The following is a 15253-nucleotide window of genomic DNA, read 5'->3' as shown; positions in this document are numbered from 1 at the left end:
TCAGTATCGCTTCCTTTCTGCACACAAGGCATACTGTTGAGGTATTTGTTGCGGTGATTGGTTTTAATGCTAATCTAGGAATTCAGATATAGAATCTATAGATTTGCATGCTTTGCTTACCCTAATTTACAGTTATCTACATTTTTATTTGTAAACTAACAATAGATAAGTTGAGATCAGTATTTTTTAACAGATATTACATTGATATACGAAAACTGTGGTTTATTTTCTTAGATTGTCGCATGGCATTAACAAAAACACAGTAAGCTGTAGGTGATGTAATCACTGTTTAAAATTAAACATGTAGGGGATTTTTTTTTACTTACATTTATGTTTTTTCAAAAAGATTTACTGTTGACTTTTTGTAGCAAACGTTTGTTTTTCAAGGTATGTGACATTATAAGTGGAAGATAGTGTATTTCAAATGTATTTCTATGTTAAAGACACATAGAAATGTACTTGCTTTTTTTCCTCTAAGTATGAAAGATACAAACAGTTGAAACAACTTGGAATCAAGGTATTTTCTAAGTAAATTCAATATAATTCATAATTCAATGTGAGAGGCACAAGTGCCTATCTTTTCTTTCTACAGATCTTTCTAAGAGTAAGTTTTATAAATTATCTTGAATTAAATCTTTCTTACACAAGTTATATTTAAAGAATTCTAACTTTTGGGGTTTTACTTTCTGTAACTTAATCATGGTGGAAGTGTCTTGTGTATTTTTTGAGAGCTTGCCTCAGATTTTTTTTCTTCCCTTTAGTGGACTTCTCAGAACAACAAATTCTGGTTAGATTGAAATAATAAAAACATCCTGCTAAGCTGAAAGTTAACTTTATGTCTCTGTCCACCAATCCTACTTGGTCAGATAACATACTTATTTCTTTTGGTTTTGAATAACAATTGATTTAAACTCACAGTCAGCATTTTTAAAAGCATTTCAGAAGAAGGGAATATCTTAAAGGGTGTGCTTCATCAATGTCGTCTTTATAGCTGCTTTAACTGGTACCAGAACTCTCTTAGATGAACTGGGCCTTTAAAATGGGAGCTCTGGTGATGTCAACTGGAGGGAGAAAAAAACATTTAAAAATAAATAAATAAAAAAAAGTCCTCTTCCTACCAAGATCTGAAGACTGCCTGTGGACATCACTTGATGGAGGAAGAAAAACGTGTTATAAGAGTGTTGTTCTAAGCACTGTAGGTGTGTGAATAAATGTATGTACAAAAGTTAGAATAATAGTGCATGTTTTGAGTTTGTTTATAAAATGCCTGTCACTAGAGACCATCTCAAGTGTTAAATGTCATCTGTCAAGGAACTTCCAAGATCATCTGTTTCTACTCATCCATATTCAGACTTTCCTCAACTTTTCTCAGGATTTTTTTTCTATTTAGAATAACTTGGTAATATGAAAATATATCTTTCTGATTACATTTGTCTGTCTTCTGCTTTGGAGTTAGCATCTTACACTTCTGTACGCTGAAGAAAACAATATGTCTTTATCATTCCCAGCTCCTGGATTTTAGACTGCAAGAAGGCTGAGGGTAAATAATACCATGCTTCATGATTCTTAATTTGGTTTTAGTAATAAGAATTGCATGGAAATAGTGAGTAAACTATAAAGCAAAACAATACTGCCTAGCAAAAGATTCTTAACAGGACTTGAATTGCTTTGGAAATTTTTTATCTGTTTTCTAAGCACAGAGACACTTGACTTTACAACCACGTACCAAAACTGTGTTTAGTCCTGCTCAAGGTTAAGGAATTTCTCTCCTTTTCATCAGTTCAAACCTTCATGTATTTTTCTGTCTGGAGTAGGTGCCAAAAAGGGAATGGGATTTTCAGAGCTTTAGTTTTCAGTGTCTGTCCTTCATTTTTCCACCTGTTCTGTAGCTGGACTTATCTTCAGATATGTCTTCCGGTTTTGGGGGGTGGTGGTGGTGTTTTGTTTTAATTTTGGTTTTGTTTTCATTTTTACTGGAGACAGGGAATTAAGTTCTTGGAGCACAGCTGTCAGTTTTGAAAGTTAGTCGGCCAGCCTTTAAAAAATACTCAATTAGTACTACTTAATGAAAGTCTGACTAATCATAAAATGCATGTAACTTTTCAAGACTTTGTCTGATTTTATTTTCCTTAATGTAATTTTCTTTAATGTGACTTTCTTCCATCCTTCCACACCTTCCTTACTGGTAGCTTCCTTTTATAGGATCATCTTTGAAAAATACAGTCTATGTAGCTTGCTATTTGCTTATGCTTGTTTCAGCTAGGTAGCCTACCTTAGAGAAAAACCCTGAAAAGAAACATAAGCTTATCTTCAAGTCTGGCATCTTTGTTGGGGGAAAAAACCCAACTCCCCAAACAAACAAACAAAAAAACCAACCTAAAAAAAGGGGAGGGATGGGGGACATGCCCAAACCAAAAAACCCAAACCCACAAAACCTGCATGAAATTTCCTTAGTCACTTTTAAATTCTGAGTAATGCAGTTACTGAAATAGAGCTGTCATATTTGCTGTGTGATTAGCAGTAACAAAGAACAGATTGCCTGAAGATTTAGTATCAAACAGTGTGTTCTGAGCTTCTTTAGAGCTTCCGTTATTTCAAGGTATTCAGGGCAGAAGATCAAAACTAGTACTGAAGGGATTTTTAACTTACTAAAAAAACTCAGACGTGAAATTTCATGATATTTCTGTCTGTGGTGTCCAGTGGTGTACATTTTTTCTCACTGCTTTTCTTTCATGGCCTAGGTCTTGAAATCAGTTTCAGTTCTAATATTCTTTACCTATCCTTTTTCTTTATGTAGATAGCTGTGAAAAATAAAGTGAAGTACTTAATAATGGAAGTAGTTAAAAATTTACTTAAATATAGTGGTTACCTCTTGAGTTTCCTGCTTGATGATTTATTTATTTATTTATTAACCGTCCAGTCCACATCATGTATAGTCTATGTAATAGCCAAATGAGTCCTTGGTTACTGCTCCTTCTTTTTGCTTGATAGTTTATATGTAATGGCAGTTCATAACCAAGGACTGACATAGGGATTGACACATAAGAGGTGGAACTCCTCTAAGCTTTATGTGTAGTTGGAGCAATGAACCATTTCTGTTCTCATTCCTGAAATGGAGTCTGTTTATATTCTTAGCTCGTGGACTAAGCTGAGGTAGCTGCTCCATTTTCAGACATTGGCAGCATTTGAGGTAGGCCATACACTGCAGATACACTGAAAGGTGGCTTCCCAGTAACTTGTAACTACTGCTGTTAACAGGGTAGTTCAAGTCCAGATTAGCACTTCTAAAGAATGGTCTAGTAGATGCCCTAGCTCTAGAATTCATTCAAGTACTTCAGGGTTTCTACAAAGGTCTGTGTAAGACTATGTTTTTCTCTTACGCACTCAGAAGCCACATGGTGATGGCAGTATTTCTACATATTTTGGAAATGCCTAAAGCTGTTCAAATCTGGTAAAACTATTGTGATACCTGTTAAGAGCATTTTCTTTCCTACTTTGTGCTTGTGTCTGAGTTAGCCATTTTTTTTTATTATTACTTGCATTTTGTTAGGTTGAGCCTAGTATAGCATGGCTAGCTCTTGCTACCTTTTGTGTTTCCACTGACAAGATTTTTTTTTTCTCCTAGAGAAGGGTAGAAAAATCAGCAAAAGTACATCTTTTATCTTTCTAGTCTGTTTTTTAGAAAGTGAGAAGAGTTTCTACCAATTTTGTCAACTTCTGTTCTCCTTCGCGTTAGTATTGGACTGCAAACCAGTTTAACTGAAATTTGAAAGTCCCGGAATAACAAACTTTGATGAAATTAATGGAAATTGGCAACTGGATGTAGAAAATACGCTAAATGTTCTCACTGAGAGGGAGCAGAGAGATTTAACAGTATTTTAACTCTTTCGTAGCAGTTAGCCAACCAGTGTCTAGAGTCATCTAAATCTTGTAGTCTTTTACCTGATTGGACTTTTTTTTTTTTCCTCTCTTTTTGTCATTACTATTAAATACAGGATGTTCTTTTGTAATTGATAGGCTAAATTCCGGCTCAGATATTTAAGAGACATTTCTAAACTCAGAAGTAAGAATGTTATAGCTGATGTGCTTGATTCCCTTGAAAACTTAGGCAGTGCTTCCAAAATACTCCTGTAGAACGTACATCTTTGCCTACCTGTTAAGAGTAAGCTGTTCCAGAAGAGGTGGGGACAGATCTAAAAATATCAAAATCAGTTACATCTTAAAATCTGACAAACACTGACTTAAAGTTCATTTGTTTCTGGGAAACTTAACTTTTCTTTTCCAGAGTTTGGTCATGTAGCCTTAGACACTTGCATTTTACTTTGTACATCTCCACATGCCTCTGGCAACTTACGTTAACATTCCTTTGGGAAGTGGTGACTCAACTACAGTCTGTCTTATGGTCCTTTTTTTCAAAGCAGAATTATAGTCCAGTAACATTTGCAAAGTAATGGAATTACTTGAAGTTTTGTTAAATGAGGTAGTCAGTCAACACCATACTGTTCTGGTCATTTTTTTATATTTCCATAACTTTAATTTGCTCTTATATAGATTTCCTTTACTGTCTTTTTGGGGCTTGCAAATGTAAAATGGATTTCAGAGAACTGAGCTATTCTTTTTGACCAAAATGGATATGTTGAAATTTCTGGTTTTGAAGTTGTAGTTGCATTGTGTTACATCCATATGCTACGCAAGTAAATTAGAACTACCAAAAGAGCATTGAATGTTGGTTAGCGGGGGCCTCAACAGGCTATCTAGTTCAGCGTGGGAAAGGATTGAAAGTATTTTGCAGAATTTCTGAAATTGTAATCTGCTCTTAAAATGAGGGGGAGAAGAGGACCCTCTGGAGTTTCAGCAACCTTTATACTCTGAAACTTTCTCCTAATGTCTAACTTCAAATATCCTTAGTTTGTACATACACTGTGTGCACTGCATGAACGGAATGGATTATTCTCTGCAGTTGTCTTTGAGGTATTCAAAACTCATACCTCTACCTTGAGATTCCATTTTTTCTAACTAGGTTTTTCAGTCTTCTGAGATCTTACTTTCTAGACCACTCGTGGCTGCTGTTCTCTGGATTTTTCACCAGTATTCAAGTGATTACATAGAGTACAGAATGAAACCAACCCTGATCTAGCCTAGTGGTTTTTCTGATTCTGTGGTGTTTTGATTTCATCTTCTAATTTCTATGTAATCCGACAGTATCCATTTACAGAATTAGTCTTGCTGTACTAGTCAGTGTCTAATTATTTTTTTTTAGTCTCATTTATTTAGGAAGCAGATCTGTGCTTTGTTCTTTCTTCACATGAGCTGAAGTGAGTCGTTTTCTACTTCGTATGAGTTTCAACAGATTCAGGTCTTTTAATCTTTGTGAATTCTTATTCTGTTGACTGGTCCGTCTCTGGATTTTTTTAAGTAATGGACTTGTCTATCTAGCCAAGAAACAAAAATTCTGTGTTCTGAGTAGTTACACCTGTCTGGAAAGGTGAAAAAGCTTTGCAAAGATTTATTGGCATCTTTCACTTCACAATCTAGTTTTTGTCATTTCTGTCCCTCTTGTCTCCACTTCTATGCACTTCCTTACGAAGTTAGCCTGTATTTCTAAGCACAGATACGCCGTATGTTTATGTAAATGCATGTGATGCAGCACTTTTTCAAATGAAACTTCTACATCTGTGCAAGTCCTACCTGACTTCATTTATAATCTCCTTCATGCATTAGAATAGTCAAAATCTGGTGCCATTCTCTCATGCATGGAAGCATCTTGGTTCAAGTAACAAAGCAAGTCCCAGCACTTATGATGTCACACACTTTGAAACAAGAAACAAACAAGAAAAAAAAAAAAAAAAGCAAAGCATAACTAAGTATAGCATCTTTATCTATCTTTTCCTATATATGTATATATTTTATTGTTAGGAAGAATAGTGATGATGATGTTACCTTAGAGACCAGAATGCCATGGACAATTGCCAAGTCATGTTAAGTTTGTTTTGAGTATTTGATCTTTTGCTCAAGTTAAAGCAGTAGATTGCAGAATAGACTGCAGAAGATGGTAAAATTCAAGGCATAAATTAGTCTGAAGTTTATGTAAAGATCAGATACTTCAGACTATTTTAGAATAAAGTATTTTGAGACTCTTAAATAGGAAGATGGAGATTTTTAAGGCACATAGTATATTGATTTTATTTAAAAGTGTATTGTCTCCCAAATTTTGCTTTAGAAGCCAGATATATGTGCAAAAAGTTAAGCTAGTTATAAAACTAAGATTGATAACTAATTTCTTAATGGAAATTTGCTAAGTGTATGTTTTCTCTCATCAGCAACAGATAGATAGTCAGTAAGGGCAGCAGCAGGAGCAAGCTAGCTTGATGAATGAGTGTAATTCAGTTTCTTTGCATTGTACAGCTTGAGAAATGCCAGTGGCCTGACAGCAGCAGACCTTGCACATAACCAGGGCTTCCAAGAATGTGCCCAGTTTCTCTTGAACCTCCAGAATTGTCACCTGAATCGTTTCTATAGCAATGGCACCTTAAATGGGGTTCATCAGAATGCAGGTCCCAATCCATTCAGTGGTGGGACAAGTCGAAAGAGATCCTTTGAAGATACGGAGTCTGCTGGAGTAAAGAAGGCTAGAACGGAAGGTGAGACCTCAGAGGTAAAAGGGATGTGGTGATACTGTTGCTGAGAAAGGGAAATAAACATTTTAAAGCCTTTCAGAGTGGATGTTGGGTATTATTGACAAACTCGCCTACATATCTAAATTACATATTAATACAAGAAACAGATGAATACAGTTACTCCATGCCACAAGATCTCATTCTCACTGTCATCATCTTGGTATCTTCAGAAACTTCTATTTCCAGAAAGTGCTAAAGTTACATGATGCCAAGAATAATATGTGGAGGAGTGGGAGCTGAAATTAGCTTCTACTCCTTCCTCGATTTCTGCCCCTTCAGGAGTGCCAAATAATGTTGCCTTAATTCACAAAGATGCCCGGATGTTCTGATGCTAATTTTCCACTTCAGGATTAATTCACAACTCGAAAACCGCTTGCTAGATGGATGAAAGAAATGTAATGGAAAAAGGGTTCTCAGGTTGAGAGGGGTTATGTCTGTGACATTAAGTTAACAGACCTTAAGTTTCCAGGATCATGTTCCAAGGAGAACTGGTACCTTACAGGAGGATGCAAGTCTAGAATGAACCTTAAGGATTCAGATTCATCCTTGTGCATTGAGGATATTACTGCTTTTGTCTGCCAGCAATGATGCGATAGTACAACCTTAAAGATATTTTTGATGGCTGTATCAATAAATACTTTGACTAACATGACGGAGAATATCCTCTGCTTCCTTTCTGTTGGTCATCCCATTAAATTGTTATTAAAAGGAACACAGCACTGCACTCAAACCTTGGTTCTTTTTCCCATGTAGCATCAGGAAATGGACTTTGTAGGTCATCACTGAAGACACCAGTTAAAGTTTATATTATTTTAACAGGTGTGACTTCCAGTGAGCCAAATAAAACAATTCCAGAAAATGAGAGGGGAATTGAAACCAAAACAGTGTTTCTAAATATGACATCGACAACATAAATTGCATCACTATTGACATCCTGCAGTATTTGCTTGGCTATCCAGCCACCATTTCAACTACACTATTATTGGAGACCCTTATGGGGTACTCCATAGCTGATCATAAATGGGATATGTTACTTTATGCCATTTGTCTAAATGATAACTAATTCATGATGAAGAGTGCCCGTGCAAGACTGCTTTTCAGAAATAATGTCCGTAAGTAGCTACATAGCATGAGAAAACGTAGGCAGCATACAGGTGCCCAAATACAGTATACAGCTACAGAAGGCTGTCTTCAGTGCGTGTTTGTTCTGTTACCAGGAGGTGCTGCTTCAAGTCAGAGATGTGTATCTCTTGTTCTGATGAGCTGTTCCTTCTGAGTTCATAACCTTTTGGTTTCAGGAAATGGCTCCAATCTAGTCAATAGGTAACGTTTCCCCGCAGGCTGTGGAAGTGGCGCTGAGCTAGCTATTTTTACTCTACATGTTGTCATGAAGTAGCAGTATCTGCGTTACCTTTCAGCAGAAACAGTTGGCCCAGTGGATAAGTAGGATCAAGCAAACAAACAGACAATATGCTCAAGTAAATGAGAGCTAAGCAATTACAGAGATGTTAGAGAAACAATCAGAGGAGGTAATCTGAATTTTTTACCAGTATGATTTTTATAACACTTGCAAACAAAGCCAAAAGCTTTGCTGCATTTGCGTGGGGGATTTTAGAAAAATGAGGAGATATATCCCATGTACAGAAGCTGAAGTTGCTAATCTGACGTGTTTTCCCTCAAAGACATCAGCATCAGTAATACCATGTCAATGTAAAAAGTCTATTGGTGTGAGAATGAATCACTGTTCTCAAGGCAATTTGTAAACAACAGAGCTGAGTAACGAGAAGTCATCAGTACATCTTTATGCTTAGCTAGCCTTCTTACAAAACAAGCCCGTTTTGTGGTAATTTTGCCCTTGCCAAAACCACACTGGCCTGTTCAGATGTTGCACGGGACATTCCAGATATTCAGAATGTGCAGGTAGGCTGTACTTGCAGGGAAGAGTCAAGCTTTGATGGCTATACCCCAAATTAAAACAAATGCTGCTTTGGAAAAAAAGCTGCTTGTGACCAGGCACAGTATATGTCCCTTACAAGAACCTGTAAGCAGTAGAGTTGGAAGAAGAGAAATACTTAACCTGCCCCTTTGTCCTCAGGTAGCTAAGCTGAGCAGAGGGTGGGGGTTACTTAAAATTATATGTATATGCACACATGTATCTGCTGTTAGATGCATAGTTACTAAAAAAATCATTCGGCCTCAAAATTAAGTTGCACCGACCACTTTCTCAAATGTAATGCAAAGTTGCGTTCCAAAGGCTGAACCTGAGCTTAACACAGTGGCCACTTTCAGAATATACCCCAAACAGCTTTTCATTTTGACTTAGAAACATGAGCTGGATTTCGTGTCTGTTTTTCTGAAATCAGTCAGAGAAATACCATCCCGCTTCCTGGGCTGGCTGGTAAGAGGGTGGCGCGCACCAGCCCGGCTGGTCACCTAGCTCTGCGGCACTCCCCGTGCCAGCCCCGCGGGTTGTGGCCCTTGGCAGCCTGGCTTGGGCACTGCCGTACGTGCTGCACGCATCACTGACCTGCTGTACACAGCCGGTGACCGACGGTGTTGGTATTGCAAGCCTCAGCACGGCAGCTTTTAGATGGGCGTGGGGAGGTGGGGGTGGAAGGCATGGCCAGGTGTACCCTTGAGCTGGCTAGCTTGAAACTGCACTTCCATATTCCTCTAGGTAACCAGAAAAAACGCCCTACCCTTCCTGGTTCAGGGTAGTTTGAAGCCCACTGATCAAGGGCCCCCCGTCTCCTTTAAGCACTGTGCAATCTCTTTGGCCCTGAAACTCTTCAGCTATTGCTTAAAGTTCTTTAAAAGACAAGTAGTTTGCAAAAATTTCTACATTTCTGTTGTGCCCAAGGTAATGAGAGCTGACTTGCAGTCTACTGAAGTAGCCCTTCATAACGTAACCTTAGGAGTGTGTGCAGTGTATGTAGGAAGGTGTGTTAATATCAGTGTGACAGCAGCAGAGGATCTGCTGGGGTAGTACTGGAGCAGTGATTTGGGTGGTAGATACAAGAGGTAGTGGAGTCAAGCCCATCTTGCTGTATTTCCCACAGCAGTCTGACCACTTGACAGCTTTTCTTGGAAAACCAATCTGTTCGTTCAGCTCCTGAAGGGTTCCCTGTAGCGGTCTGGTATGAACAGGGGGTGGGTTCCTGGGAACTGGCCCTTGGGAGCGAAAGAGGGAGCAGTCCAGACACGGTAGACAAATGTGAGGTAGAGATTGCTTTTTATCTATCGGGAGCGCTAGCTGCAAAGCCTAAATGTAAGTAACTTAAATTGCTCCTAATTAAATCTATTAGTATATCAGACTAGTAATTGTCTGGTATGTAGGTGCAAAGTCTGATAGGTACACTGGTAATTCTCCATTTTGATGAATTAAAGTGAATGTGCAGGTACTTAGCATTTACTTACTCTGCATTTGGAATCTCAAGCACATCAGAAGCTTTCAGACATGAAAAACTGACATTTCTTTGTAAAAAGCTTTTGCTTTTATAGTCGTCTGTTTGGCTGAGTTTTCAAGTGTGCACCAGTGACTAAACGTGACTTTTTTTTACTTTTTTTTTTTATCAGTTTACAGCTTTGATGGCTTAATACCAATGATGAATGGAGGAGTTGAGGACGATGCTGACAATATGCACGTTGATAGAGAGTTTGCTGTTGTATCAGGTGGGAGTGGACAGTTTCCTGTTAACTACAACAACATTCAAATGGTTGAAGACACCAAACAACAGGAGAGTTCTTCTGTTGGACCAAAAGAAATTGAAATATACACTGTTTCGGCAATGCAAACTCCTTGTCGTTGCAAGAATCAATGCACATTTTATTTTTAATTTAAGTATAAAACTTAGTCCTTTATTTTTGCACATTGTTGTCTGGAGTCTTGAAAACTTGTATTGCTGTAACACCCGTTATATTGGGGTTTAGTAGGTATGGAAAATCGGCTGTTTCACACAGTATATTTTAATGGTGAAAGAGAAGGTTTATTAGCAGTTGATTATTATTTCAGATAAACAGAATTCCACAATGGCTGTTTCACTTTTAACCTGAGGCTTGTATTACGTTGTGCCTTGCTTTTAGTTGCTATAATTTCAGGTTAAAGGAAATTCAGAGATAGTTTAAATTATTGATTTAATTTCCATTAAATAGATTTCATTGCTAATGAGAAGACTTGATAGGGAAACATATCTTAGTGCTTTTATAGCTTTGAAAATAACATGTTACAATGAAACTATATTCAAAATATTTCAACAAATACTATAAAGAATAGTCTAGACATACACCATGTCTTCAGACTTTGCTCAGCCACAATGATTTAAGTGCAGGATCCTGCTGTGGGTTTTTTTATGTAAATAAAAGACTTGACATCACAGGTCTTAAACTAGTATTTGGAACTAAAGTACCTTGGAAAACAGTTTTTGTGGTTTGTACTGATCTTCATGAAACAGTCAAAATGTTACTAGTATTACTGAATATTAATGCTCTTAAGTTTTTTAAGGGCTGCTTAATCAAGATTCTTTTGGTAACCCCAGGATGTGTATAGAGTTTCAATTAAAACTGTCTTGGGTCAGCTTTTTCCATGTACTTTGTAGGTAAAGGCATGGAGTTACTATGATAGTGCATTATTACATTCAAAAATTAATTTCTTTCTTTAATCCATTTTGTGATATATATATTTATGCTTTGTACCACAGATCAGATTCACCAAAGGGAATGATAATTAATAGATACTTTAATATATTAGGAATAAATATATACATACATATATATCAATACTTTAAACGTAGACTATGATGTTTTCCAGTGATAATTACTAAGTGTTCTTATTTATGGAAAAATGATTGTCTTTCATAAATATACTCTATTACTATAGGTGCTAATTTTTAACAAATAATAACATTCTATAATTATCACTAGAACTATTCATTACCTACTTCTGCATATTAACTAACAGTAGTTCCATCTTTAATAAATTTGATTTGCCAAAGCCAGCCTATAAAGATTTATTTTTAAACAGTTAAAATTTTGCACTTTTAAGTTAATAAACCCTATATTAAATTATTTCTGTGTGTTTTCATCACTGAATTAGTAGCTTTGATATCTTGATGGGTTTGGGTTCTTTTTTCCACTTTCAATAAGAGTTTCTGGTTAGTGAGTTCAGCTGATACCGTTATTTCAACTTGTGTAGGAACTAACAGAAAACTCCAGTTAGTACATCCAGTGAGTTACAAATCGAACACATTTCTTGGCATTATGTATTGCTGTATGTATCAGTATCATAATCCATATTTCAGATAATATCCATGCAAAAGACTAATAGAGACAAAACTTCGTATTCTTCCTTGTCAAACAGTGGTACTCATTATGTGTTGCTTAAACAGGAACCCAGCGTTTTACAAATGTGGGGAGTTGCCAACAGACTTACTGGCTTGAATTGGAAACAGGCGGTAAATGCAATCCTATTTTGCACATAGGTTTACGTATTCATGTATACATAAACATATGTGCATGTATCCAAGGATAATAACAGAATGTAAAATCTTTAAATGTCACCATATAGGTCTGCAGTGTCTACGTTTGCCTTGCTCATCTTTACCAGTAGAGATGTAAATTTTAGATGTCCTTTACTGCTAGGTATTTTTAAGGCAGAATACATCACCCATTTTTTGTGCTAGTACTTTGAGTACCACTGCAAAAACGTACATCTCAGACATACTGATGAAATCTGCTTATGGAAATAAAAACTGTTGTACTAATTACTAAATTCAAAGGAGAAATTGCTTTATAACAGTTGTCAGTGGTTTTTGCATGCACATTTTTAGAATTTTGTTTCATACTACTAATCTTTTTTAGTCTTCTGTGCACTCTGCTGTTGCTATTGTATGGCATTTTGCATGTGGATTGTACAGATGTTATTATAAACTTATCATTAAGTACAAACTTGCCTAGTATGTTCTCTAGCATGCTGCCAGTTAAGTTGAAGTACTTTCTGAATAAAGGAACTTGGAAACATTTTATATTAGCACCTCAGCATAACATTTCTTTATTTGACCTATTTCAGTGTATATTGTGCTGAGAAAGCTACCACTGAAAAGAAAAAAGAGCCATGGATAAATTACAGCTGAAAAAAACAAAAAAAGCCCAACCAACAACACTTCACTCTCTCACAGATACTCAGTTCTTGTGTGTATATAATCTTTCATCCCAAGAGGGCATTACAGTTAAGGTGGAAAGATACCTTATATTCCACTTTTCAAAACACTGCCCGGAATGTTTTCTGCTACGCTTACTTCGTACAGTTAAATAAAAAAATTCTGAGAAGTTCACATTGTGTTTGCAAAGATTAATATAGGCATATTTACACATCGAATGTAGATAGATAGTTGCATTTTCAACATAAGAATCCATGCTACAAGCTTACAAGATAACAAGCAATCAGTTCTCATTACTTTGAACTACCTATATTGTTACAAATACAGAAAGGGTAGATTGCTTTTCCAAGCTGTGTACGGCAACATTTTTAAATAAGCGGAGTATAGTGGAGACATTTTGATGTATTTTGATTTATTCTTTAATTGTTGGTGACAGGTGTATTTCTTAATGCAGATATGAATAGCAGTAGCTCCATATTGAATGCACTGACAAATGGATGTGCCATCAATGGACATTTGGATTTCACCACCGCACAACAGCTCAGTGGGATGGATGCCAGGCGCGAGGAGTGTTTAACACCTAACGGAGTAATTCCCGGAATAACTTCTCCCAGCAGGCATCGAATTCACACCAGTGGTGGCACCGAGGAACCAGAAAAAGCCATGAATAATTCCACCGATATGTGTGGATCTCTACACCTGAATGGCAGCCCGAGTAGCTGTGTTTCTAACCGGCCCTCATGGGTGGAAGACCCTGGCGATACTTTGCACTATGGACACTACCATGGTTTTGGGGATACTGCTGAAAGCATCCCCGAACTTAGTAGTGTCGTTGAGCATTCCAATTCGGTCAAGGTTGAACAGAGATACGACAATACTGTCCTAGGCACAATGTATTTGTATCACGGTTCCTAAATGAATGACCTTTATATCAAATCCATATTGAAATTGCTACCAAATGAAACTGGGGGGACAGAATCCTCACAGCATTAGATTTGAAGATTGCAACTTACTGCTATTTTTACACTTCGTTTATATGAAAAGTAAACCTTTTAATTTGACAGCCTTATACAGTAGTTGTAGTTTGTCGCATGTATGGGGCTTATTTAGTGATAAAGTAGGTGCTGTTATGATGGAATGTTTATTATTTTAGGTTTTTTATTATGGAATGTTTCGGTTTTGTATTTTTTTATTTCTAAGCTTGTGAACACTATCTTTCCCTTTTTAGAGCTGTTTTCCCTTTTATTAAAACAATGTTTAACTGAATTTTGTGAAGAAAACGTTACATATGTGCATCACTTAGAAGTAAAGATTTTTCTTTTCCATATCTTCTGCTGAAGCTATGGTAGCAATATCAATGCCAGCTATCACTATGCAAGGTTGAAAGTGGCAATCTTCTGGAGCTTCTCTGACTTTATAGTTTGTACATTTGTTTGGTATAAGTAGATGTTCATCTTTAAATTTTTTGAAGTTGTTTAAAAACACAGATACAAAATTGGAAGGAGTTACGGTTTCACTTTCTGTAGGGTAGAAGTGCTTTTCGTTGTTGTCAGGCTCTTTGCATTATCGAGTGAGAAAGTGGGCTGCCTTTGTTTGGTCGCAGTTGAGTGTGCCTCAGGTTAGCTCTGAATTTGTGGCGGTTTTCTTTGGCTTCTCTCCTTTATATGTATGCTTGATATTTTACCATAGCTCACAGACCAGAGGCATGTTGGCACTGTTCTGCTTTGTACGCAGTTTAAAATTGCTGTTACTTGTTATAGAATTTGCCAAGTCAAAATATTTGAGTTTAACTGTCTTGGATATACATCTATTGTCCTTTTTTTTAACATAATGCTTTGGAAATGTAATGTTGTGTACTCTTTGGGCTATACTCACAGAAAAACCATTGTATTTAAAGCTTAATACACAAATCAAAATTCATATAAGTGCACTATATGAGCACTAATAATATAAGTTGCTGCTTTGTGTTATAAGTGAAGAGTGGGGAAGAATAAGGTAAATGAGATAAGCCCTCTGAATTGTGTTGATTTTTCTGTTCTTGTTTTGTTTAAAAAGGGACCTTTACAAATTGGATTTAAAAAAAAATAAACACATTGTATCTGAATATTTTGTTTAGATATTATTATTTTATTGGCAACTTGAGCAAGTCTTTAATAGTTTTAAAGTCACATTCCTCCATAATCTTTTTTGGTGCAACTGTGGAATTCCTTGATTTTGTCAGTATATGGAAGCCCACTAAGTTGTCCTTGATTGAATTACAGAAACACATACCGGATAGTCTGCATACGAAGGATTATATCAGCCTTGAACTCCAAAAATGAGTTAAAATACTGGCTTTCTGATTTTCATGAAAATTAGTCTCCTTTGAACATTTTTAGGCAAATTGCTACAGACTACAGAGAAGTCGGTGTTTTAAATAGA

At 36.5% G+C, this 15253-nt stretch overlaps 1 protein-coding gene across 2 annotated transcripts in view; it reads left to right on the top strand.

Annotated features, from left to right (window-relative positions):
* ANKRD10 (ankyrin repeat domain 10) overlaps positions 1 to 14933 on the top strand; it is a 38074-nt gene extending 23141 nt beyond the window's left edge. The window contains exons 4-6 of one of the 2 annotated variants that reach the window (XM_040584535.1): positions 6406 to 6641; positions 10254 to 10349; positions 13269 to 14933. In XM_040584535.1, the coding sequence (XP_040440469.1) occupies positions 6406 to 6641; positions 10254 to 10349; positions 13269 to 13747 (811 nt within the window). In that variant the 3' untranslated portion in view covers positions 13748 to 14933. The remainder of the gene's footprint in view (positions 1 to 6405; positions 6642 to 10253; positions 10350 to 13268) is intronic. The other variant, XM_040584536.1, reaches the window with a different exon arrangement.
* Positions 14934 to 15253: the final 320 nt, after the last annotated feature.

This window comes from Falco naumanni, chromosome 2 (assembly GCF_017639655.2).
Source record: "Falco naumanni isolate bFalNau1 chromosome 2, bFalNau1.pat, whole genome shotgun sequence".
NCBI classification, from domain to species: domain Eukaryota; kingdom Metazoa; phylum Chordata; class Aves; order Falconiformes; family Falconidae; genus Falco; species Falco naumanni.
This window is presented reverse-complemented; position numbering and strand designations above follow the sequence as displayed.